This window comes from Fopius arisanus, unplaced genomic scaffold, assembly GCF_000806365.1.
Source record: "Fopius arisanus strain USDA-PBARC FA_bdor unplaced genomic scaffold, ASM80636v1 scaffold00046, whole genome shotgun sequence".
Lineage (NCBI taxonomy): Eukaryota > Metazoa > Arthropoda > Insecta > Hymenoptera > Braconidae > Fopius > Fopius arisanus.
Window position 1 is genome coordinate 784,961 of NW_011887785.1, and position 25,765 is coordinate 810,725.

The 25,765-nt window shown below is 38.3% G+C and overlaps 1 protein-coding gene across 2 annotated transcripts in view; it reads left to right on the forward strand.

Moving 5' to 3' along the window:
- The window catches only part of E23 (Early gene at 23), a 62,850-nt gene that overhangs the window by 16,508 nt on the left and 20,577 nt on the right, over positions 1 to 25,765 (forward strand). The window contains exon 1 of one of the 2 annotated variants that reach the window (XM_011306289.1): positions 3,242 to 3,282. The exons of the other annotated variant lie outside the window; for it this stretch is intronic. Coding sequence (XP_011304591.1) covers positions 3,257 to 3,282 — 26 coding nt within the window. The 5' untranslated portion in view covers positions 3,242 to 3,256. Of the gene's footprint in view, positions 1 to 3,241; positions 3,283 to 25,765 lie in introns of those variants that run through there. 2 annotated transcript variants of the gene reach the window in all.

A 25,765-nucleotide genomic window follows, 5' to 3' on the forward strand; every position in this document is an offset into this window, starting at 1 on the left:
AAGTACAATCGGCCTATCATTATTTTCGAGCTAGTACAGACCTTTTCTGCGACATCCAGCTTGCGACAATCAGTTTACTTGATTGTACTAACCAAGAAAAAAATGTACATGGGCTGGATGTCGCAGAAAAGGTTTGTACTAGCTCGAAAATAATGATAGGCCGATTGTACTTCGAAATAATCCCATTATGAGCCCTTTGAATGACGCCTCGACGTTTGTACCTTCGATTTTTCAAACTTCGATGCCAACTTCACATAGCTCGCTGGTATCCGTTCGATATTAAATGTATGGTAATAAGGCTTTTGTCTTTTGTCCCAGGGACTGAACAAATTTTTGCCGTTATTTTTCGCTTCCAGTGGATCAACCAACGGTTGACGCTCGCTCGGTATTTATTGGATGATAACCTTTAGCTTGGGACTGCGTAAGACTTTCTGTGCGAATGTATTTTTATTTCGTCAATTTTTTTTTCTCCTTCTTTCTCTCGCTTTTTTTGCAGATTGAGAAATATCGGGGGGAAAATGGAGGGTGGAGTGACGGGGACTTTTTTGTGTTGTTGATCTTTCGGTTATGGGGGAGTGAATTTTCAGAAAAATGGTTTTATGGATTTGTTCAGTTTTGGGGAATGAGAAGAAGGAAGGTAGAGGTGATTTCGAGACGTGCAGGCATTTTAGTCGATGTTTGAAAAAGCGAGGTGATCGTCGCCATCTTGTCCCATCTTCCTCCTACGGCAAAAATGGCTGCGCGTCCACCTCGCATTTTTTCCAAATTATTTCAATTGTTTTTTTTTTAGGAATTATCCAGTTTGCAAATATTGAATCAAAAAATAAAAATTCTCATTTATGAATAGAGAAAGCTTTTAAATCAAAATAATCAGTCCAATTTTTTATTATTCATAAATCAAAAATAAAAGCTGATGAATTATTAATGATTGAATAATATTTTTGAGATTTGGGAATTAATTTTTTCGAGAATACTCCATGGGTTGCGAATGTTTTTATAAGAATTGTTAAAACATTTAAAGTCATATCGACATAATGATAACCCACGTAACGAGACCGTAATGGTCGAGGTGGTGCACCTGGCAAAATACATCCACCTGAATTGTGGCCAAATTGTTTGACTACGTAACCACAAAGTGTCCTGAAAAACTAAAGCCCCCGACTATTTTCATTCTCATTTCGCCGTGGTTTTTTTTTTCTTCTTCATCCACTCGAGTTTATTTTGATGGATTAAATGAGGCAATTCGTTATTGCGTTGATGACGTGATACACTGACGTCATTTTATTGTAGGTTTTCTACATCAGGTAGTTGGACATGATTATTATCGATTCGAATAATAATTGTGACGGACTGAAATAAATTCGCAAGGAATTAACTCAGTCGATTCTTCAAATGTCAATCCATTTATTTCGAGAACTTCTGCATTTTTTTTTTAATTTTATGTTTCCTAAAATGAATTAATGACGAATAATTGACTGGGGAGTGACAATCGTAATTTCATATGACGAATTCATTTATTGAATTAAACTTTTATTATTATTAGGATGATTGGTTTACATAAATCTGAAATCAGGGATTTCCAAATGACAATATTTTTTAATTTGCTCACAACGATGAAGACACCAGTGATTTTCCAGGTCTTTCCTCGTTTTTTTTCTTTCGTTAATTCACATGCGGATTTCGAAATGACACTTGCGTCTTGTGATAATGCCATGCCATTATGAGTTGTCTTGTCACGGCGAGTGCACGGGGACAAATTTTTCACGATTCTCCTAGTATTCCAAATATATAACAATAGAACTGATCCTATCAACGCCCAGTAACTCAATAATAATAATTGTTAATCACGGATAATGAGCGCAGAAATAAAAAAAAAAATTTGAAACCTCAGCAAGGGGGCGTGGGGTATCGAAACCCATTGAATGGTTTAATAATATAAACATTATTATAAAGCGTGACGGAATGTAACATTATTAATTCCCTCAGGAAGAAAAAGAGTACGATAATGTGTGGGTAAACACATTATGTATTACATATATGTGTGAACATATATGTGTGGGTATAACAGGGATTATGAAAGTCTAGCACTCGTATTATTCCGTGGGGCTTCTTATCGCATCTATTTCAGGATTCGAGTGCTAAAGATTTTGGCAAAAAATTCCGAGACTTCTCGGAAGTTTCTATCGGATGATATTAAGCGAAACTTGTGTTATCAGTTATCACTGTTACTATTATCCCCGAAAGTTCCCAGAATTCCTCAATGTAGAAGGGTAATGTAAAATTCATGGCGAAAATCAGCAGAAGTTTCTCTAGAATTTTCAGGAGAATGTTAAATTGATAAATTTTACTAAATCGGTTCACCATTTTATCTCTGGGTCGGAACTAATTGTCCTCGTTAGTTATCGAGCAAAACAAATTTGAAACAATGATGTTGGCAGTTCTAAAAAGAGGTTCGAGTTGACAACAAGAAAATTTCCATTGTCCAACACCGATAGAGTCATAATCGTAGGTCTTTAATGCGTCGGGCGTGTGGTCGCCAGTAACAATTACATGGTTAATTAATTTACCGTTTGTCTAATGTCAATGTACGACCCGAATCCCACACGAATGAAAGATTCAGGAAAAATTGCAACCAAAATTTTTTTTCCAATAATATCAATAATAATAAAATAAAAAATGATATGAAAAAAATATTATATATTATATATTAATATTTTTTTTTATTGTTTTAATGGTAAAATGGATTTTTCTCGTCGGGTGTGGAATCGTTCTTGCAATTTTTTATTCTCTCCCGTTGGAGCTCGACTAATGATTTTTTAATGAATTTTAAATCGTGAAAAATTACTTCCTCGTGGGAGGAAATGGTATTAATGCGATGAGTACGTTATCGTGGATCTCAAAGACAATAATAAAACGAGTCAATGCCAATGACCGGGAGAATCTCGACGAAAGCCTTGATGCAGATTTATGACTCGACTTTATAATGTCATACTCATTATGTGCAGTCGACGATTTTCCTTCGCATCAAATTGATGTTACTTTAAATAATTGGAACGATTTGTCAATCAATTTTTTAAACTTTCGGATGAAAATTGATTTACTAAAAACAAATCGCCAGTACGTGTGGCAGATTGATTTTTTTCAATTTTTTCAATTATTTTTTCATTTCTTTCAATTATTTATTTGACTTTAATAATAACTGGTTTTATTTTTTTTTGTTTCAGGTAAGAATCACGAATATTGAATCGATTGCCGAATGGAAACAGTTTATGGGGGTTTAAGGTAGAATTTATTTAAAAAATATTGCGTGAAAATAATTTCGCGAGTGATAATTAATTCGGCGTTAATCATGATTTTTTATTACCATTTCTGATATTTTGTATTTTTTCAATTCACTCAATTTATCTATCAGTGATATTGCAAAAGTATAAAATATTAACAATGGCTCGCGGCCTTGAGTTTATTTTTCGCCTCCCGGTGAAAAAATATTGACCCCCTCACTCATAACTTTATCTCACGCGAAAAATTGACGAATGAACTTTATGTCTACTTAACACTCGTGCTTGTAAAACAGTCTGAATAATCAATCATGTTGGAATATAAAAATCGATAACTAGAACGAGGATAATTGCACTCGGTACACACCGAGTTTTATAATCGGGCTGCATTGAAAATTGGTCCTTCTCTTTTCGTTTGGCCATTGCATGTTTGCACTCAACTGCTCCCGGATTCCAACGGAAACTGATACCATTTGTGAAAACCAGTTTGTACTTGGCGGACACACGCGCCACCCGTAAATACTCGCACTCGTCTCAGAAAAATCCTCCGTAGGGCATTCAAATAAAATTTATTCAATTAAAATCACCCAATTTCATAAACCAAGAGAATTTCCACCTCATCGGCCCATCGGAAATAAAGTATACTTTAATCAAGTGTACTTTATACTTTATTTCAATTTTTTCGTCATGCGTTACTGATTTTTTTATTTATGAATCAGTCAATTCTTTTTTTAATTCAAGTAATTCGCGAGTTTCTAAGTTAAACTTTTTTTTTTATTATTATTGTTATAAATATTATATTTTCATGAGAGAGGGAGAGAGAAGCGGAGGTGTAAAGTCAAAATATCGGACCTCACAGCGAAATATCTCGAAATTTCTCGACTCTCGATCGCGATTGGTGAACGAATGGCGTGAAGTCAATGCCGAAAAATGCGCGGGTATTTAAAAATTCTTCAAACCTCTCATTAAACGAAAAATTGACTAATCAATTCCTTCCGGTGATTTGGCTCCGCCCTCCAATCGGAATTGCGGATGAAAAATAAATTTATTACTCCCCACGTAAATGAAATTGTGGAATTTCACGGGTCTTGAATGAACTCGGGCGCAATTACTTTTTTTTTCAATATTCAAGTACCCCAGTAATTTTTCACACCACAATCACGCAATCCTTGACCTTCCCCTTTGCATTGTCCCCAGAAATTGGCGCCGGCATTTCCTTTATTCATTTTTTTTTTAAAACCCTCATTTATTCCCGAGTTTACCGAGGAGTTCGTTGACTCTTTCTGGAATTTCGCACTGTATTTTTTTCGTCGAGGGGTGGGCGCAAATTCAATTGTCCAAATTGTACTGAATAAGTTCGTGGGATGAAAAATCGGGTAGAGTCGAAATATCTCTTGGGTTTAGGACACGCTATTCGTGACCGTCGCAAATCACTTACTCTCATTAACGTTAATTTCACACACTCGTTTCGCCTTTTTATTCTGCCTCCGACGGGGGGACACGCCATTAGACTCGAAATTTTCAACCGAAACAAATTTATCGAACCGTTCACTAACGAATTCGTTGATTACGCAAAAAAAAAAATTAGACTCACGCGAAACCTGAAAGTTTATAAAATTTAAACAACAACTCTAGGTTTTCAATTTTCCTGAAGATTTTATTGTACTTGATCTTCAATTTTCACTGCCCTAATCACTTTTATGTCTTAATTACTCATTTCCTGGATTTTTTTTCGTCATTATGAGATCTTATTCGTGAAGTGGATGAATTGCAAAATAAACGAATGAAGTGGGTTTCAGTCTTATCAGGCAAAACGCTATATTCCGCCAGATATTAAGTCGCTCATTAATCTGCATGTAGTTGTGACCGGAATAATAATAATTATTCTGTCTCATTATGGATTTGGTACTCCAATATTCACGGAATACGGCATTTAAGGGATAGTGGAGCTCCGCGGTGGTTATCGATAAAAAAACATCGATTATTGACGTGAAATTTTTTTTATTTTAAAAACTTTTCTTTTCTCCCGCCCCTACATGGAATTTAATATAATTTTTTTCAATAATTTGAAACCTCTTTTGATTTCCGCAATGATTCCCAAATTTGCGATAATTTTCTTCTACTTTATATTTTTTTCTTGAAGACACTAAATTTTTTGAATATTTTTTTCTATTTTTGAGATCCTCGAGGAATTTTCGCGTGTCTCCTCGCACTTTTAAATAAAAATAATCGAAAAAATTTCTTAAAAAATTAAAAACGTCTCTTCACTTGAATTTCCACATCAGTAGTGATAAAGGGCTGCGACAGGTGTCCGTTTACTGTCAGATTTTTCCATTAAATTAATTTCTCCAGATTAATAATTCCCGTCAGACTGCAAAATCAACTAACGGACTGAAAATGAGAATTCATAAATAAAAAGCTCATTGGAGGGAATTATGTCCTCCAAAAGTAAACGAAAGAATTTTTTCTCGTTAAAAAACAATTCCTTCTTTAATCATTCCCAATATAGTAGGAAATATTTTCGAGTAAAAAAGAGAAATGGATAGCTCAAATAACTATGACTAACAAAAAATCCATCGTCTGAAAGCCTCGGCAAACTCATTCCCAGAAGTAATAATGACTAAAAAAAATCAACAACTCCATAAATCCCAACAATCAACTAATCACATTTTCTTATCAGCCATTTCAACACCCGAACCAGACGATATCTCACTCCGGCCACAATCAATCCCTCATAAACCCACCTCTCTTTATCAAAACAACTCCATTAAGTCTTTTCAAAATCACCGCGTAAATTGACTCCGTCCCGAGTGCAAATTCAAATCAGCCTGAAAACTGGAAGGGGCTGATCAGGTTTCGATCAGTCTGCGATTAGATTTGTAATGCGAGTTTGAATCCATACCTGATCCGAATGTCAGGATCCACTCTGTCCTATCAGTCTGCCTCAAAAATCTTTATTTAATTTAATTTCAATTAATTCCCCCATTCAGCTCCCCTCACTTCCCCTCAGTTCCCCTCAGTCTCCCTCCACCAATTTTCCAAAATATCCATGACCAATGGGTAATGACTAGTTTCGTTGAACCGAGGGTAGCTACTGTGCATGCAAAATTATCATGTGGTGTCGAGGTCATTGTGAAATTCACCCGTGAAGATGCAATTGCTTCATTACCATATTCTCCCCTCTTTGTTCGTTATTGACGTACAGTTATAAAACTTATCCACGAAATTTGCATTAGCGTCACTTGCTTTATTCGTATTATGGTTTAACGGCATCATTAAAACACCGGGAGTTTATCGATGGAGCACTGCACCGAGATGATTTTTTTTTTTTTGTTAAATCAGTCGGGGTAACTAGACTCGTTACACCGATCGGTTCATCCCCCTTTGGTTTCATTTAAACTTCTTGCTGGATAGTCCCCGACAACCGCTCGTCGGTACTTAACGAGAGGAAATCGATCTAGAATTTGCCGGGGTAATTGCTGGCGATTAAGAGGGGGTGAATGCACAGGATATGAAAGGGAATTATCTTTGAGGGGTGGGAGGGTTTTATCATGAAGAGGGGGTGGGCTATTGATGAGGATTGCAGGTGATGGGAGAAATAAAAATTTATTAGACCTCTTTTGGAAAATTCATATGAGAGATTATTAATTTGTTGATTTAATGTCAGTGCCGGAGATGATGAATAAAAATAGTTTCCGGTCTTTTAAATGATTATTTTGTTTTTTGAAATTTGATGAGGTGATGGGAGGGGTGAGGGTGGTGGTAGGGTGGTAGGCCCCTGGGACTTGTCCCGGATACTCGCAGGTCGTACCGAAGGACTTCAGACCCTCGACGTCTTCTCATTCCCTCCAGTCATCCCTGAATATTGGAGGTATCGCGAGACACCTGGTATTTTCTTTGGTGGTGGGATACGTGTCGTTTCATCTCGCACACAACGATATCGCAATGCAAAGACGGAAGAATGCAGCCAAGCGAGAAAAATTGAAAAATATATTTTTGTGGGCAATTTCAGTCGTTGTAACTTACATGCGCGGGTATTTAAGACTGGGATAACAGCGATTCGCTCGGTGATTACTTCTTCCCGATATTCCGGTTAGATTTTTCATCCAATCGTCGGTCAATATCGTTTTTGCCGAATATCAGTTCTTTGATTTTTTTTTTATGAAACCGAAATTATCGATATATCGAGAATTCTAGCGATTTTACGTGAAAGAGCCAAGGGACTTTTTTCTAGATCGTTAATTTTCCGAGAGAAAAGGGCTTATGGTATTTTATCGTCAGATCGACGGTTTCCGAGATTCATCGATATTCAACTGAATTAAAATTCAACTCGTTCGATATCACTCCAATTTTTTATTTTCAAAAATTATTCTTAATTATCCGCACATAAAATACAATGAAGTTCGCCCGGGTCGAAATATCTCGAGACATGTGACACCGATTTTTCATTGGCCAATTTAATCGTCAGACTTGAGGCGGGAAATTTAAAAAGGGAAAATCTTGAGAGATACCCATGGAAGAGTAGACAAAATGTTATCCGATGTCCTTGCATTTTCTTTTGGGACATACAGCATTGGTGAAGCATTGGGTACCACTGAACACCGAGTTAAACTCACCTAGCCTTGAGGATGCCCATGCAACGGGTGTAAAACAGGACCCGGAGGCATCATTTCGCAAAAAAAGACAAACCAATCGGTGTAGAAGGCGAAAAAAAAAATCAATTCATCCCGAGGCTAATTTGCCTCGGAACTAATTCCCAAAAATCATGACTCAGCTGCGTCACCTCATCCGAGTGTTAAATCTTGGTCAGTCGGTCTTGTAATTTAGTGGGCGCAGTCTGACAAAAGCCCGTCGAGACTGAAAGTGTGAATTTTAGCACCTGAAACACCACAAGGCCACCGAAATATTCACCAAGTGCAAATAAATTACCCGGTGGAATCATCAATACACTGACGTTCCATCCAGTGAAATTTTGCTAGTGTATGGGATGAGATTTTTTTTTTTTACATCCGCGCCCGAGTGGCCTTGAGGCCCAGGTGACCCGGCCAAGGTGGCGGCATTTTCGAAAGGGAAAGGATGCACTGAGAAAACATTTTTTCCCCCTCAAATATATCCAGTTATTTGAGAGAGTTATGGAGATTTTTTCATCGTGTTACACTGAAATTTCAAAAATTCTTTGAAAATTCAGTGTCATGAGGAAAATTGAGAAGAATTGTAAATTCAAATTTTCTACCCCTACCCACCTCTCTTTTCCGTTGAATTAAAAATATTCCTGATGATCTTGCGCCGATAATTTACTCTCAGCAAAAGTGTCCGAGATTTTGTCGGCCCTGAAAAAATTTTGTTATCAGTATTAAAAAACCACCGTGGCCTTAACTTCTTACGCGCATTGACTTAAATTCTGGAATAACCATCGTAAATCCCGAAAATACATCACCGTGAATTTTTTAAACCCCAGGCGATTATTCCTGAAAAATCCCAAAGACGTCTGGAATCCGTAGGTGACTTTGCTCCGGAGCCATGTGGTGCTCTTAAATTTTCCATTCATCTCATCCTCCCGATAAAATAAAAAATTTATCCCCCCAAAAATTTCATTAATTAAATTTCCAAAAATATTTCTCTTCAATCCCTCACTTTCCCTCAACATTGCCCTACCACAAATTCTAATAACTCAATTATTTAAAAATTTGACTAGAAAAAATTACAAAACAAATTTATCAACAAATTTCTCTCTCGGCCTGCGCACTCACCTGCCTCTGAATAAAAAAAAAAATCATCCGAAAATGAAGACACTCCACTCCAACTTTATTAATCCCACCGGCAATTGAACGTCAATTAGACTCGGAATGTTGAGTGGTTCCGACATTTATCGCGATTAGATAACCACATGGGCCTGAGCGCTCTAATCGTTCCACCAATATTACCGCCATTAGATAGACAACCCAATATTATTAAAAATCCACTAGCCCCTCCCGCCCAAAGAAATCGGAAACCCCAAAATAAACGGTCAAAATTTACGAATCTCATACATCAATTCGACAGAATAAATTGAATCAATAATTAATAATTAATAAATTCCTCGAATAAAATTCTTCACAACTCCTTCGACCGTCCCCCGCCCCCCTACCCCCTCACTTCGCCCATCACTAATTACATATTAGCTGTTGACTACTTAATTAATCCACGAGACTTTATTGAAGAAAAAAAATAGTGAGATGCATTACTAAAACGAAAGAAATCCGTGACACGCGATTCTCCCGTTAGGATCGGCAACGAGAGGGACGTATCGCCCTGGTAAAACCCTGGATTAATCGCTCATTATCGATCTCGTCGTGTTGAGAGACAGAGAGAGAGGAGTCGCTGGGTCTGGAGAGTTGAAAAGTACCAATGATGACAAGACACCCATGAGTACCTCGTGAGATCATTGGACCAGTTTCGTACCATCTAACGGTTTTCACTGAGGTCTCATGGTGAGAGGTACCAATATAGTGTGGACTAACGGATATATTCGCTGATGTAGACGTTTAAATCCTCGAAATTCTGATGAAAATACAATAGGTATTGTTAGCCAGCGTGGGGGGAGGTGCTTGTAATTATTGTGGATTTTAGTCTCGAAGGGAATCGAAATGATGGTGATGGTTTGCATCGATATCCACCATTTAAAAAATTCAACCCAGATGGATAAGGAAGTGGAAAGGTTCATTATCCGTGCCAATAATTCATGAATACACGTACAAAAGAGAGATAAAGCCAGAGTTGCCAGAAGTACGCAAGTGCCAGAGGGTTCGACCCTTCTTACCCTCCACGGGTGTCCTCTTGAGACCAAAAGGGTTGTGATACTGAGGGGTGAGCACGTCGGGCCCCTTCAATGGACCGTGTAATTACTAAGGAGAAAAGCAAGGAAAATTCACCCTCCACTCGTTGCCCCACCTCGACAATCCTTCCAACAAGACTATCACCACCGACCAATGCTGATGAGAACATGAGGCCTATTTTCGTGAAGTCTTTATATCGCTATCAATCTTGATCGTCTGTTTCTCCCTCCATCAGCCTGACGTATCCTTGGTGTCAGGGCCAAGTTTAAGGTCACACAGTCGAATCGATCTGTCAACCGTCAGAAGAAGACACTCATCATGTAACCGTTTGTGGATAAAAGGAAAAAGAATGAAAAGATCCAACGAATGAAATGTTTTCGGATAAAAAGGAGTGAAAGAGGATAAAAAAAAAGGGCCGTCTCTTCTGGATCCTCGTGGCTTCCAAGAATCTCTTCAACATCAATGAAACACCAGTCTGAAAGGATTGGAAATGAGAGAGGCAAACTGTCTCGAATGTTTTATTTGTTTTCGAGTGGTGGAGACTTTGTGATTACGGTATTAGCTACATGCGAAGTGAAATGCCGATGGTAAGGCGATCAATTTGCCACTGTTGCTGCATTTACCAGCTGCACAACCGATCATTATCTTATTGTTGAAAAAAGAGAGAAATAAGAGGTGGTGGTCAAAAAAGTCTTGGATGCTGCTGGGTGAAAAGGAAATAGTCCAACAAGATACACTCCAGCTATCATTACTCGATTTGGGATTATGTGTTGGTTGGCTATTATATCGGGGTTTAGCAGGCTTTGACTTCAATTATCCGGTTATCATTCTTTGAGTATCATCGTGACTATCATCATGACGTCTGTGTACCATCTACATTCTCAATCAACGGATGTTGAACGCGTGGATGGTGGAGTTAATGGATACCTCCTAGCCACAATATTGTCGTAGGTCTCTTTGTTCTGAGGTACCTTCTGATAATCCATCAGCATTCATGTCTTGTCTTACGTATAGGCCAGGGGAATGCAGGTGCATCTGAGCTGATAGAGCATTCAATGTGGGTTCTATCGTCTTCTCTTTTAGTCTTCATTTATTTTTGGCTCGTGCTGATTAAGATGACCGGGCTCTTCTCGGGGCATTATGATTTCATCGATTTCAAGGTTTCGGGATGCAGATCTTCAGATTTTGGAATTTCAACAGCTCCGGAAATATTTGGAAAGGAATTTTTCAATTTTCATTTTAAAAATTCGAATAAATACTTTCCATAAATATTATCTGGATAAATTTCCTGAAAATCGAAAATATTCATTAATTTTTCAAACTAAACATTAAAATTCCAGACAGGAAAGGTTAATTGACATTATTAATATCCTGATGTTTGTCAGTGTCGTGTAGAGAAATCTGAGCACCTGATTCAGCAAAAAGGGCCGGAGTGAGGAGGGGGAAGGTTAACTCGTATCATCAAGATCCTTTCCGGGGGCCCTAGGTCTTTTTTTTTCAAAGGGGGGGCCCTAGGTTCTCTGAGAAAAATGGTAGGGGCCCCATATTTGGAGTTGGGTAACTCCAACGATCAGAAGGATACGTCCCAACACGGGGGACGGACCCTCCGATCCCTCCTCATCGCCCCTACCCCTCATTCTCCACCTCGTTCACCCCCTTCCACCCCCTCTAACCATTATAGCCTCGAACAATGTAACAAATACCCTCATCAGACTATCTCAGACGCCATTGTGCCTCACATTCTACCTCACCAACACTGGAATGCCATTTTTTTCTTTTGCTTCTTTTCATTTTTAGTGATTTCTTTTTATTTGATCGGAGGGGGGAGTGGGGGACGAATCGAGAAATTGAAAGAATGAAAATAAAAGGAGTTGGGGTGTGAGAAAGGATGGGATGACCCGCTGCTTTTGGAGGTGAGGTGGTGGTAGGAATGCAATAATTCGGGAAATTAATAGATTTTCGGGATCACTAGGTTCTTGATATTTTTTTTTTTTCATTTCATTCGGGGTGTCGGAATTTTCGGGAATTGGGAATATTTATTTGCACTCGTCTGGGGGTGACATTTTTTATTGGTTATTGTGGAAGAATATTTTTTTGGGGAGTAATTGATAATATCGATACATCGTGGCAAAGTATAAGTTAGAGTTGAATTATTTTATGAAAATCGATAAGAGTCCGGAAAATTCAGGTAAACGCATCCTTGGATTTCCAATGAATAGTAAATACCCAGTAATTTATTGCTGAATATCTGCATTTTCATTGCAAATTCATGCTGCAGACTTTTCCCTCGGATAATTATTGAATTAACGAGTGGTTTGGATGACACGGCGTGCAGTAATATCTAGAGCCTGAATTTATCGGGAAAATTGTTTGTACATTTTGTTTTTATTGTTTTCTGGAAGCATCAATGTCACGTTGAGGGCACAGACGCGCCATTGATCTTGACGAGTATATTCGAAGGAAAGAGAAAAAAAAAAGAGTCATCCAGTATATCTTTACGACTGTTTGAACTCTACGTCATTCCTGGTCTTTTGACGTTCCAGTGAGGATTGCGTGCAGTGTCTTTCACGCGACCTTCAGCAAAAATTCTCGCATACGTACGATGAGAGAAGAAATAAAAAGTGATCCTCCATCTCTTCTCTTTCGCTTTTCTCAAATAATCATCGCTCGAGATAAACAGACAGGGAAAATAATCCAAAAATCTATTATTCCCGGGTGAGAGTCTCAGAGAAACACTGGAAAACATTTAATTCTTTCTTCTCAGGACAGCTGATACATTTTTACGGAATTCCGGTGACAATTCCTTTATTCTGATAATTCCTATTCGGGTTTGAGTACCGTCTGATATCAATCCTAGGTCGGATATTGATCAGGTACAGACCTGAGAAGTTGGATCGGTCGTTGATCAAGGGAATTCATTCGGCGAGAATTTTCCAGGGGTTCATTAACGATCATCTCGCTGGCCGTCTGTATAATCAGGCACGAATTTTTTATTAAGGAGTCACGACAGCTGAAGAGCCTTGACCTCGCCCGAAAATGTATACCACGGGCCTCTGTGCAGTGTTTCGTAATTTCTTTTTTGCGACCTCAATGTGAAATCGTCATGCTGGAACGAGGACTTATCCATTTGTTCAGAATTCTTTTGCATGCAGTTGCGATGCAGCGGGTGTTAGTCAGTCATATCATCAAATCTCAAATAAATTTCTATTGAAATTCTAACGAGAAATACCTGAGTGAAAATTTTGAACCGTCGAATCCTGTTCAGGATTTTTTTTTATCAGAGTCAGGTCGGGATTCAGTCCGCTTTTCAATTCGATACCTGAATCAGGGAAAGTTCAAACATTCCTGATTATTCCTGTGAGGTTCAGGTATGAAATTCCTTAAATGGAAGCCTTCGACACATGTCCAAGTTCACCCAAGCCTGATCATGATTCATCCGCTTTTTGAAACCTGATTTTTGAAAATTCAAATCAATTCTTGAAATCGAATAAACAAATAACTTCTTCTCTCCTCACTTTATCTCGCAGAAATTATTCTTTCCCTGAAATATCAGGCTTTATTTCACAAATTTCTCAATGGGTTACGCATGCGCTAAATTGAAATTCCAAAATTTTCACCGATGAGATAAATGTTTCTACGATTCCCAGGGGCGATCCCAGGGTGGTCTAAAAAAGTGATACTTAAAACGAATCTTTACGACTCACCAGCCGGGTGGTGTTTTTTCAAATGCGTTGTATTCTTTTGTGAATTCGCACGGTCAAAGCACACATATGCACATGGGTACATGGCGTCACGCATTGAGGGCGGGAAAGAGTGAGAGAGGATGCAAGATGCTATCATCCATGCTAAATTGGATATTACTCGGGCACACCGAAAGAAAAAAAAAATTTTTTCGTGCTGTGTTGGTACGAGTTTTGCTGGTACCTTTTTTTCTTTTTCACTCTCCCTCTCTCTCGGATGAGAGGCTATGGAGAGAAAAAAAAAAATATACACACCTCCCCCTTGAGGTAGCCTTGGACGTACGAGAATCCCCATTCGTGGGATTAACCGCCTTGATATCGTCGAGTGCCCCTTTCTGATGCGATAAATATGGTAATCGGGAAGGTCAACTGGACGGTAAGAAGTAAAGTGTCACGATCAACCAAAACCCACGCGTTTAAAAAAATTGAAAATATCACATCGTCCGCTATTGTTGGAGCGATAACGCCAAATCTCAATGGGTAGAAATAACATTTGCCCAGTGGATATTTCGATGGGTTTAGTCTGGGTGTTGATCAGGTTTAAATGCAGCACCGGTGATGATTTTCTCATCAGATCTCGTGTATGGTCATGTGTTAAAAAAAAATTAGACATCGAGATAGAACGAAATATGATTTTTATTGCTAATTTTTTAATTAACACTGGATCCTGATATTTGGATCAGTCGTGGATCCAAATAACAAGCATTAAAAATCCCATCGTAAACTTATCAAGACCTGATTTCACTGGTCAGCCTCTTGGTTCAGGCTGATTTAAAATCCCACTGCGGTATTCTCGGATTACTAATACTGCAATGAATTCTCAAACGACAACACGCCCCAATAGAAAATAAAAAGTCATTGAATAGAGACCACTGGTCTCATGCTGTTATTCAGATTAATTGTCTTTTAACGGTTCGTTCCCCGCATTAAATGGACGTGCGTATTGCCTATGAAGAGAGAAACAAACCGGTGACATTGTCCATGTCACGGTGTCATACCCATTAACACCCTTGCTTACTTGCATATACACATTATGACCCACTGCGTCATTAATTTCCATCCACTCCAATAGTTGCATCACAAATTCGTGCAACAAAGTCGACTAATTCCCCAGCGACGCATCGACAAAATTGAAAAAAAAATCCTCAAAAATTCTTCCCAGACCGCAAGACCTGAAATTCAATCATCTGATTCCTCGAATTATTAAATAAACAAATAAATACCAGTGAAATGGATTTTTGCATTCGAAACGTCCTCTCGGCACTCGCGATAAAAGAAATGTCCCAAGTTGATTGATAGGCCACCGTGTAAATTTTTATCGAGTTAAAAAAAAATGTCGGGTGAGCGTCGATAATCGATTGCCCATACATCAAGAAATCGATCGTGTGTGAGCGCGAGGTTCCAAGTGTCAGCGGTTTTTCTTACGCAAGAAGTCGCGATGCCCGCGAGATCTATGTATAAATTTTTATATATATACTTCAGAGAGACATCAACACAATGACTGGGAACGATAGAATTATCTTCCGGTATAAGCCGCCGAGTGCAGGCCTGACACTCTCCTATTTTCTCGACCCAGAAATAAAAAAAAAAAAAAAAATCATGCGTCAGTCAATCAGACACTTTCACAGCGGAAAATAACTCAAAGTTCATCGTTCCTTCGGTGGTAATAAATAAATAAACAGATGAGGGAATACACGAGTGGAAAAGAATATTTAATTTTAATTGTGATTTTGGGTCGCAATTTGTGGATACCTGATCGGGTTCAGTACTCACTGATCTGTTTCTTGGTGCTTTGAATTTTCATTCTGGATGCTCAAAGTATTTTGACGTACACGAGAGACAACTGCCCACACGTATTGACTCGATATGAGAAATCACTCGTGTGTGGAGATATTTTAATGCACAAGAGCGAGTGCAATCTTCTCGATGTACTTGTGTATGTGATACGCAAGTACTTTCACACGGTGAGGTGAACAACACAGTGCGGTATCCAGGCCAGGGGTGGCCAACCACTCCTCTGACGATTCACTCAGGGAGAATTAACTCGATTGGAAATTCAAATTAGCTTTTAATAAGAAATTGATCTGTCCCAAATCGGATATTTGGATCGAAACTCCCTGATCAGTGCCTGAGCATTTTTTTTTCTGTACCTGAACCGAATTGAATCCCCAACTGATTACAAAATAACTTTAAGAGAAGACAAACTCGTCTTCTCCTTCAGTTGTCATCTTGGAATTTTTATTTTCTCCGATTGTCTTCAAAGAGAAAGCACGTATGCATAAATTGAAGATAATTACTGCTGGTTCAATTAAATCATTGTTTATTATTACATTTTCTCATCGGCGCTCATAATCCTCAAACCTGATTTAATGTTTTTCAATTAATGATTTTGAAACTAATTTCCCAGTCAAATTGAATTCATCAACCCGATGAGACTTTTCCTCAGTTGAAATTCCAATAAAAATTGCTCCATCGTTGAGCGGTTTTAATTACAAGTTTGCATCCACGAGGAGTTGAAAACAGGCTCTCGAACCGCAGCCCATAAATTCGCTATTAGGTGGATAATTGAAGGCCCCGGTATATTAAATCAAATATACCGTTTTCACCTTTCGCCGGTGGAAAAATCACCCGCGACGTGTGACCCACTCGGTTATTTTTTTTCACCCTGTTAAAAATATTCGCTATACTTTATTGATAAATTACCTCTCAAACGTGCCTCATCGATCCTTAAATAACATTCAGGTCCAATCATATTCAGGTCTCGATAATCAGTCAGCTTTCGGTACCTGAATCATAATGATCAAATCACCCCTGGCCATACCCTGGTTATTCCTGATCAGGTTCAGGACAGAGTCTGTCTGACCTCAATCCTAAATTGTTTTTTCACATCACTTTGACGTTCGAGAATGATCTGAATTTCCACTCGAGTATTTCCTCGACCTCATGACGAAAATAACTACTTTCCCCACTGTCAATACTTTGGAGGGTAATTACTTCGTTAGGCTCCCCGGGTTGTCGTGCCTTTTACGGCGGTGAAGTGAATCTTCTGCGCCTTCTTCAGGTGTAGTTTTTCATCTGTGACTTCACACTTAAACATCACTCTTAGAATCAGACGTGTGCAGTCAAGATAGAAAGAGAAACTTCAACTGTACGTGGGGAAAACATTTAATTTCTGTGACATTTCGGGGCGTTATTTTTACTTTGTTTACGACATTGGTAAATTATTTATTTCATTCACACCGACTCCTCTACAATTTTTTCGCATAATTCTGAATTCTATATGGAAATCCAATTATCCATGGATATCGCGAGATCACGTGTTCTGATCTTCCAATTATTTTCGATAATTGAAAAAATTCCGATGGAATAATCACTGAAATTTCTTCTCTCTCTTTTATTTTCTCTTTTCGACCAGCATTGTAGAATTACTCAAGTCCAACTTTAAATGACGTCAGTCCGTTTCACTGGACCATAACTAAAATGCCGTAATCCCAGATTATTCACGTCTGAAGAAGTTGGACAGGGATTTAGGTACATTGTAACCGATCGGCTGCCGGATCGAATCAGCCTTCGAATTATCATCTGTATAAAGTCCGAGTGCCTGCATCTTCTAACGAGAATGTCAGTCGCCTAACGAAATAGTATTGCATAAACAAGCCTGAAACGATCCTATCAGCCTCAACCTCTTGCTTCTTTTTTTATTTTTCATTTGTATTGGTTAAGACTTGAAATCGAAGAGAGCCTTCGCATCAAGAGGCCGCTGAACTCTACTGATATCCGGTTTTTTTCAATCCTCTTTCGTTGGCTTCTGGACTAACCCGTGCCATCTTAGTTACTTTCAAAATATCATCAATTTTATTCTTTCATTTTTCATTACCCGGGGGAAAAAAAAATCACGAGAAATTACGCGACAATTCCGAAGGCAAATGTCATTCTATTGATAATCATGGAATTAATCTGAAATATGAATTTTTTATATTTTTCATTAACATCTTTTCAAATGAAGCATAGAAAAAAAATTTTTTTTTGAATAAAAAAAAATGAAAATGAAAAATAAAAAAAAAATTTTAATAAATTGAAAAAAAAGGAAAAGAAATTTTTCGTTGCGTGTGTCTTGAAAATTTAAGGACATGTTTATTTTTAAAAATCGTCTGGGAAAAATTCAGCGCAAAAATCTTGATACAAATTTTCCAGTTATCAGCTGTTATCATTCGGCTCCTGATAACATCTCAATATCCTGACGCCGCGTTATAAATCACCTCCCTGGATAAATACTGGAATGAAAAATGACAATTTCCTCGTGGCCTTCCCGCTATGAGGTAAAGGACATCGATTTCTCTTGAACCAATAAATTTTCATCCGATATTGAGCTCCAACGGTTACAAAACCACCGACTGACTGAAAAACCGTAAGAATTTCCCTCGAAGAATTTGCCAACAGAAAAATTGAAAGTGAAATTTCCGATAAAGCCCAGAGAAAAAATAATTTCACCCTGAACGACAATCCTGAGATGATAATTTCCCTGCATCCGGAAAAATTTCACATTATTTTTTTTCTTATTTGAGAAAAAGCGGATGAAATTGAAAGTGAAATTTTTCCAGACTGAGTATTTCACTCGAGTATTTCCCATTCTTCTCGTCTCGTTGAATTGAAAATGGGGAAAATGAGAGGGATGGGGTGAGGAAGTTTCCCTTGACGATGAGACGACCAGGAACCAGACAGGTTGAGAGACGGGGGTATAATTGAGCGGACAGAAAATTTAATAGCACTCGACCGCGCGAGCGAATGACGATGCATCGATTAGTTCGTGTCTGTCGTTTATCCCGTACTTACCCCACCCCCGTCGCCATTTTCTGATGTCTGGAGGGCGAAATATAGGCATTCATTATTCACAAACAAACATGTGGTGGCTGAATGCCATGGAAAATCGATGGCATTGTCGAGTGGAAATTCAAATGACTTTTTAATAATCAAATATAAGAGATGGTTATGATCTGACCAGTGCCTGATACCAGTTTAATCCTGAATTTACCCAAATTTACTCACCGTAACCTGTTAGGATTGAGGTCAAATCAGGTGTGAGCCTGATCAGAAATTATCAGAATAATTTCCCGTATTTTTATTGATTATTGAATTCCAGAATTCCTGATTGTCTCTGATTTCCACAATTAATTTTTCAATGAAAATTATTAAAAATTCCTTTTTTGCCTCGGGACTCGAATAAAAATTACGGACATTTCTCCAATTATTTTTAATACCCCCTTTGCCCTCCCCTCCCCCCCTTCGCATAATTCTCCGCGAAATTGTACCGGATCCGAGAGATAACTTTCCACCGAAAATTGTCTTCTGAGCTGACTGTGAGGAGAGAGAAATGATAAACATTACGAAATAATCTCGAAAAAATGATTGACTTTCTTTCGAAGAAGAGACTATTACATTTGATGATTTACCGAGGGGTCGTGCATTGCAGTGCTGCGAACCGCAATAATTCACCGTGTAATTACCGAAAACTGAATCCACCAAACTCACTGTAACTGTAACGGAACATCTGCGGTTGATGGTTGAGAGGGAGGGGGGAGGGGGGGCATTTTTCGAGAAACAAAAAGGAATGAATTACCGAGGAATATCACTGGGGTTTGACAATGAGGTCATGCCTTAAAAAATTGCATTTTTAATGGATGCATTTTTTTACGGCACTTTGCGGAGAAAAGCGCCATTTATATTCAGGAAATCACTGGGAATTCAAGAATAAAATAGGGAGATCAGGGGAAGTCATACGTCAGTCATGGAAATCATAGAAATAGTTTTAATGAGTATTAGGAAATCATTAGGAAATTCCTGATTTCAGGGGACTTCTAACGATTTCAGAGAATCGAAAAAATGAAAACGGAAAATTATTCGAGTGGGTGGCAAGGGGGTGATGGGGTGAGGAAGGGAAGGAAGGGGTGGAAGGGGTGGAAGGGGTGGTAGAGGAGGAAGGAAAGGAAGGGGCGGAATTGTGGGGTGTGAGGGAGGGTAGGAAGGGGGTATTAAAAATAATTGGCGAAATGGCCGCAATTTTGATGCAACTCTCGAGGCCAAAAAAAAAATATGTGTGTGGGGTTGAAAGGGGCGCATGTGCAAGGTGCATGTGTCGGGCCGTTGGTTTCAGCCGACGATCGATACAGGCAAGCCAGACTAGGAAGTAAACCCCGGGCATCAACCTCCGACCCACCCACACTCCAACGACAATTTCACCTGTCTCACCCCTCCTCGTTCCTTTTATTTTTCGCCGCTGGAAAAATAAATTTAACAACCTGTCTTCATCACCAATGACATCTTTACACTTTACACTTGACACTTTCTTAATCCAATAAAAGGGGTCTCGATTACACGGCGCCTGTTTTTTATTAAAAAAAATTTTTTTTCGTTCCTTTTTCCACCCCTTTTTTTTGTTACTGTCCAGTGAACGAAAGGATTTTTTTATCTCCCGGAAAATCCCATGGGATTTTTCTTTAGGCATTCCAGGATTAATTGAACGTGGGGGGAAATTCGAGGAAAATCTAGGTCAATTAGTGGTTTTGGGTTTTGGAGTGAGTGAAAATCAGGATTTACCTGGCAAATTACGCTAATCAGTTAATTGAAGATCAAAATCGAATTTGTGCAAATTTGTTGTGCAGAGAATTTTTTTATTAATTGATCATCGATCCCGAAATTTTCAAAACAAATCCTCAATATTGAAAATCAATTTCAATTTTTTTAAATCTCATTTTTATCGATTTATCTCATCAAATTTGAATCCAGACCTGAAAAAAATTTCGTAATGCGTAAAATCCAATTTCCCAAATTTAATGTGCATGTCCATTTTCCCATGTTTTCTGGAGAGAAAAATTAAGGGAAGGGGGAGGAGGTAGGGAGAAATGAAAAACTGAAAAACTGATGACAAAAATGAGGATGAGGATGGAGAAGAAGAGAGACGGGAGTGCACACATTTGAAAGCCAGACGGGAGAAGTGCACGAGGTGCAAGAGAGGGCGGTGGAGAGGTCGTTGGCTGCGGGTTGCACCGAGAGGGTTGTGTCGTATTACGAGGGGGAGGGAGAGGGGGCGAGAAAGAGGGGGAGAAGGAAGGGAGAGTGTGAGAGCTATAAAAGAGGGAGAGGGATGTGGACTAGAGGTCAGTGAACTCTCGGTCGATAGCTGACACCCGTGTTACGCTCAAAGCCCGCAGACTCCAGCTGATCTTCATCTCGTGGACCATCAGTCACTCATTAAAATTCATTGCGATTGAATAACAAGTTCTATTAAATTACACGTGGTGCCAGATTTCCATTTTTTTTTTTTCGTCTCTCAATTTTATTCCGGGGAACACTAGAGTTGTTGACTCCCAGGCGCCGAATTTTTTTACGCCATTTTGAATCTCACCATCGCCGTTTGCGGAATCTCATTGAAATTCAAATGGTCGATTCCATCATTTGGGACTGGCCTTCGGATAAAAACACATGCCGAATAACGGGGAAATTATTTCGCTTGATTTTACGCGTAAAAATTGGTGATGAGTTCGTGATGAGGGATTTTGGATATTATATTGTGATGGAATTGAAATATTTGTGATGTTTACCGGGGATTTTTTATTTTATTATTTATTTATTCATTATTGGGGTAAAAATTTTATTAGTCGCGTGCAACTCAGGGACAATCTCCAGGATGTTTTATTTCCCATTGTTTCTTTCTTCAAACCAGAAGGTATTTTAATCCAATGCACTTGCATAAATTCCCCGAGAGAATAAAATACCCTCAAATTAGTTACAATTCTCCCTAATCGTCCATTCAATATTCAAAAACGTCAACTCCATGCACAAAGCCCGCGGTAATTTAAACAAAAAATTATAGCCTCTCCAAATAAATTTGACATCATAACTATTCCGAAATTAGTATAAAGGATTATTATGGGAAGTCAAACTTAAAAGGTCTCTGAACTCAAACTCATACTGCAACTATACCACTATTTCTGATTCAGACCCAATCATCTGTTCGCGTGCTATAGTTATCTATCGGTCATATACCACCGATCGCGTGCACGTGCCGACGCGTTGGAATTTCAGTTGGAGGAGAAAATAAAAGGATAAAGTGAGAGAAAAGAGAAAAAAAGAATTTTTACTGAAAATAAATGTGGGTCTCGATATACTCGCAACGTCTTCCGGGAGTCGGAGCACGATTTCGTACTTTTTGGGCATTGTGGAACCGGGTGGGACTCGGGGCCTAACGATTCTCTAACGGTCGTTTCTTTTCTGGGGAATTGTTGCGGGGTCAAAGGCCCTTTCAATCGAAAACTCAGAGAACCCTCTCGTGCGTAACGGCATTGTCACGCGAGAAACCGGCCACCAAAAAAGAAACAGTTATTGGGACCTTTTCGATGTTCAAACCGTCTTCTAGGCGGCTTTTTTTTTTTCTCTTCCTCCCTTCTTTTTTTTTTCGCCTTTGAAATTTGAGATTTACCCCAACTTTTTTCCCATGGAGAAGAAAGGCCTCCTTTGTGGCACCGCAATTTTGTAAATCCATCAATTTTTCATCGATTATTACTGAATTCAATGGAAATGAAAAAATTATGGGAATTTGATTTTTAATCTTTATTTTTTATCTATAAAATTATCAATTTATTATTATTATCAATAACTTATTCAATTAATAATTCGGAATAAATGGAAAACTTTCGTGGGTAATTTTTAATATTGTCCGCGTAATTGAGGAATTATTAAACAAATTGAATAATTGAGAACGGAATTAAAAAATTTTATTTTTATTTTATTTTTCGTTGCGATATTTTTTTTTCGTCATACCAAAAATTTGCATTCGTTGATGTGAAAAATAAACATGAGATTTTTCTAATGCTCAGTTCCTAAATAAAGTTTCTTCACCTTGGGACCACAAATATTCCCTGAAATTCAATTAACGGCTGTCTTTGAACTTTCAATATCGTGAATTTTAATTGAAAATAATTTCTTGAAATTAAATATATAACATTAGGACTGATTCTTAGATGTTTAAACAAATTTCTCCTTTAGCTTTGAATATTATTCTTTTTCCCATCTAAAAGATTTCTATTTCCCTCGATGGATCACGTAAAAAATATAAAAAATCCTCATCACTCTCAATCTAATCTCCCAATCCCATCCTTTATATCGATATCTCCATAATATAATCAATGACCCTCTGTCATTATCACCAAACAAATACTTCCAACTCCGATTTTCATCAAGGAATCCAACGCGAGCCTCAAGAACTAATTAACAATCAAATTCGCGCCAAAATTGAAACAATAATAATTTTTTTTCAGCCTTGTTCTATAAAAAATTTTATCATTAGTACGAAAAGTGATATTTATCGCGCGCGAAAATAAAATTGTCGAACGAAAGATTTTCCCTTACGAAAAATTGCCAAACGAAAGTAACGAATGATTGGTTCATCCATGAGAGACGTTTACCCTGCGTCGAGGATGGGCCCCCTGGTGAACGGTTCGAAAAAGGCCGCACTTTTTAATATTTTCGTGGGTGTGCCACAACCTCCGACGGCCGTTGAACTCCGCGGATAAAAAAGCGGAAACGCCAAATGTAACGCCAAACGATATTTTTTTCTTTTTCGGCACTCGGTGAATTTCTTTTTTTTTTCCTTCTCGCGCTTTTTTTTTTATCGCTCCTCTCTGTGCCAAGTGATGCGCATTCAACGGACAAATCCAACTCAGCAACAAGATTTCCTCGATAAGGAGGTCAAGGCCATGACCTAGTGGTAGGTCATTCCACCGAGGCATTCTCTCGTCCCCAACCCGACGCCCTGGGCCTCTTTTACCGCCTCCACAACTTCCTCAAATTGCAATATAAATTAAAATTCGGCTATTAAATTTCTCATCCACCAAAAGCTTTTGCAAAAATGCATTTGAAAATTCAAGTGCTAATTATTGGCATTTTTTTTCACTTCTGACAGCGACCAAGTACGAAAAAAAAATATCAAGTATCCCTATACTTGAATCAAGTACTGACTTTATACTTGATTCATGTACGATTCAATCAAGGGTGATGAAAAAATAGGTAACTGAAATTTTAATGTCGGATTCGAATTCATTGCAATTATTTATATAATTTGTTGATAAAATTTTCTCTTTCCGCGGAGAGAAAGGCGCATTGCGGCTTTCCCAACGGCTCATCCCCGATTTTTCCCTGTAACAGGCCATTGGCACAAGTTGGGATTTAGCTGGTTGGGAAAGGGAATAGGAAGAATGAGAAAAATTGATGGAAAAAATGGAGGAGAAAGGCGAGAAATCTAACGCGTGGGCAATTCCATGCGCAGTGTCTCCAGGACTTGAAAGCTACACAAAGTCGTAATTATATTTTCGCCTACGTTCTATTTTGACTCGATGACAGCCATTTGCTATTTTTCATTCAATTTTTATTCCATTAGTATTTAAAATGTTCATGAAATTTCTCGTCTGTTCAATTATTTTGAACAAATTATTATAAATCTAGAGATTCAATTATCAAAGACCCAAAAATTTTATTTTTTATCAAATGATTTTTGAAATCTGAATTCCGAAATTCCGTCAAAGTTCAATTATCTAATTATTTTCATTCGACTTCCGTTTGCGTTCTACGAATTCAGGCACGAGTCGGAGTCATTATAAATTCTCAGAGCCCCTCCGCATAAAATCCTCTCAAATTCGGTTCTAACTATTGACTTCTAATAGAATCATTAGTCATCCATTCGAAGGACAATCATCCCGAGTTTGCCTTTTGTGTACTGAGGTTATTCACCCATAAACAATGACACATCCTCAGAATAGTCGAATCGTTTGAATGGTTTCCATGAGCAAAATTACATAACGTAAAGTGAAATTTTCAATTACCAAATTTTTACTTCAATCATCCAGTGAAAATTCGGGAATTCTTACTGCACTTTTATCATTTCTCAAAATCAATTCAATATCATTTTATAAATTCCCATAATTGAATTTTTCGTGATAAATAATAATTCATTTTTTCATGAATAATTGAATTCCGATTCATTTTAAAAATTGAATATAACAATCCGATTTTCAAAACGAAAAAAGAATTTCAATTTCGAAAATTTCAATTTCGGTTCCGACCAAAATCATCACCAGATCATCCGGGCCAAAAAAAAAATTCAGAAAGTGGAAAAAAAATCTCCAAAAATTCTGTCACCGATTCTCCACCTTCCGTAGGGTTTCCAAAAATTGACAATTGGAATAATCGACCGCTGGATAAATCGCGAAAGCGCGAATCAGTTCCCCCTCCCCCTAAAATGGCAATAATCCGACTGGCATTACCCAAATGACAAGTGAATCGTCTAGATAACTTCATTGGCGAATAAACACGTCCCGAGTCTTTCTTCTCCATTCAATGTCATTGCGCCAGCAGTAGGGAACGGGTCGCATACAGATCAGGGACAGGCAGCAAACCTTCCTCAGTAATAATAAAAAAAAACGGCTGAAAAAAAAAATCGAGAGAGAGAGAGAAAAAAGCCGGAGACATGGTGCGGGGGAGAGGGAGATGGAATTGAAGTGAGAAAACAACTTGAATACAACGCGTACTGCCAACCCTTGTGCACGCATTCACAATGCCCCAGGGTGCAACAACCTCCACCTTGAAGGGGAAAAAACGAACAATAAATGTGAGAGAGGGTGGGGGAGAAAACAAATAAAATGAGATAAAATAAAAGTGAGGTATAAAAGAAGGGATACTTGCAGAGTCGGCCGCTTTGCTTGTCTGCAAATAATTTACGACAGTCTAGGAAAACTCGAGGATTGCGAATATACACTCGGGAAGAGCCACCATGAAACTCCTCAGGGTCACCGTATTCTGTGGGTGGAGTGAAAATCGTTATGGCGTGTCCAGGAATCATCAGTGATTATTAAATATCTGGATTTTTTATCGTCTTTACAAC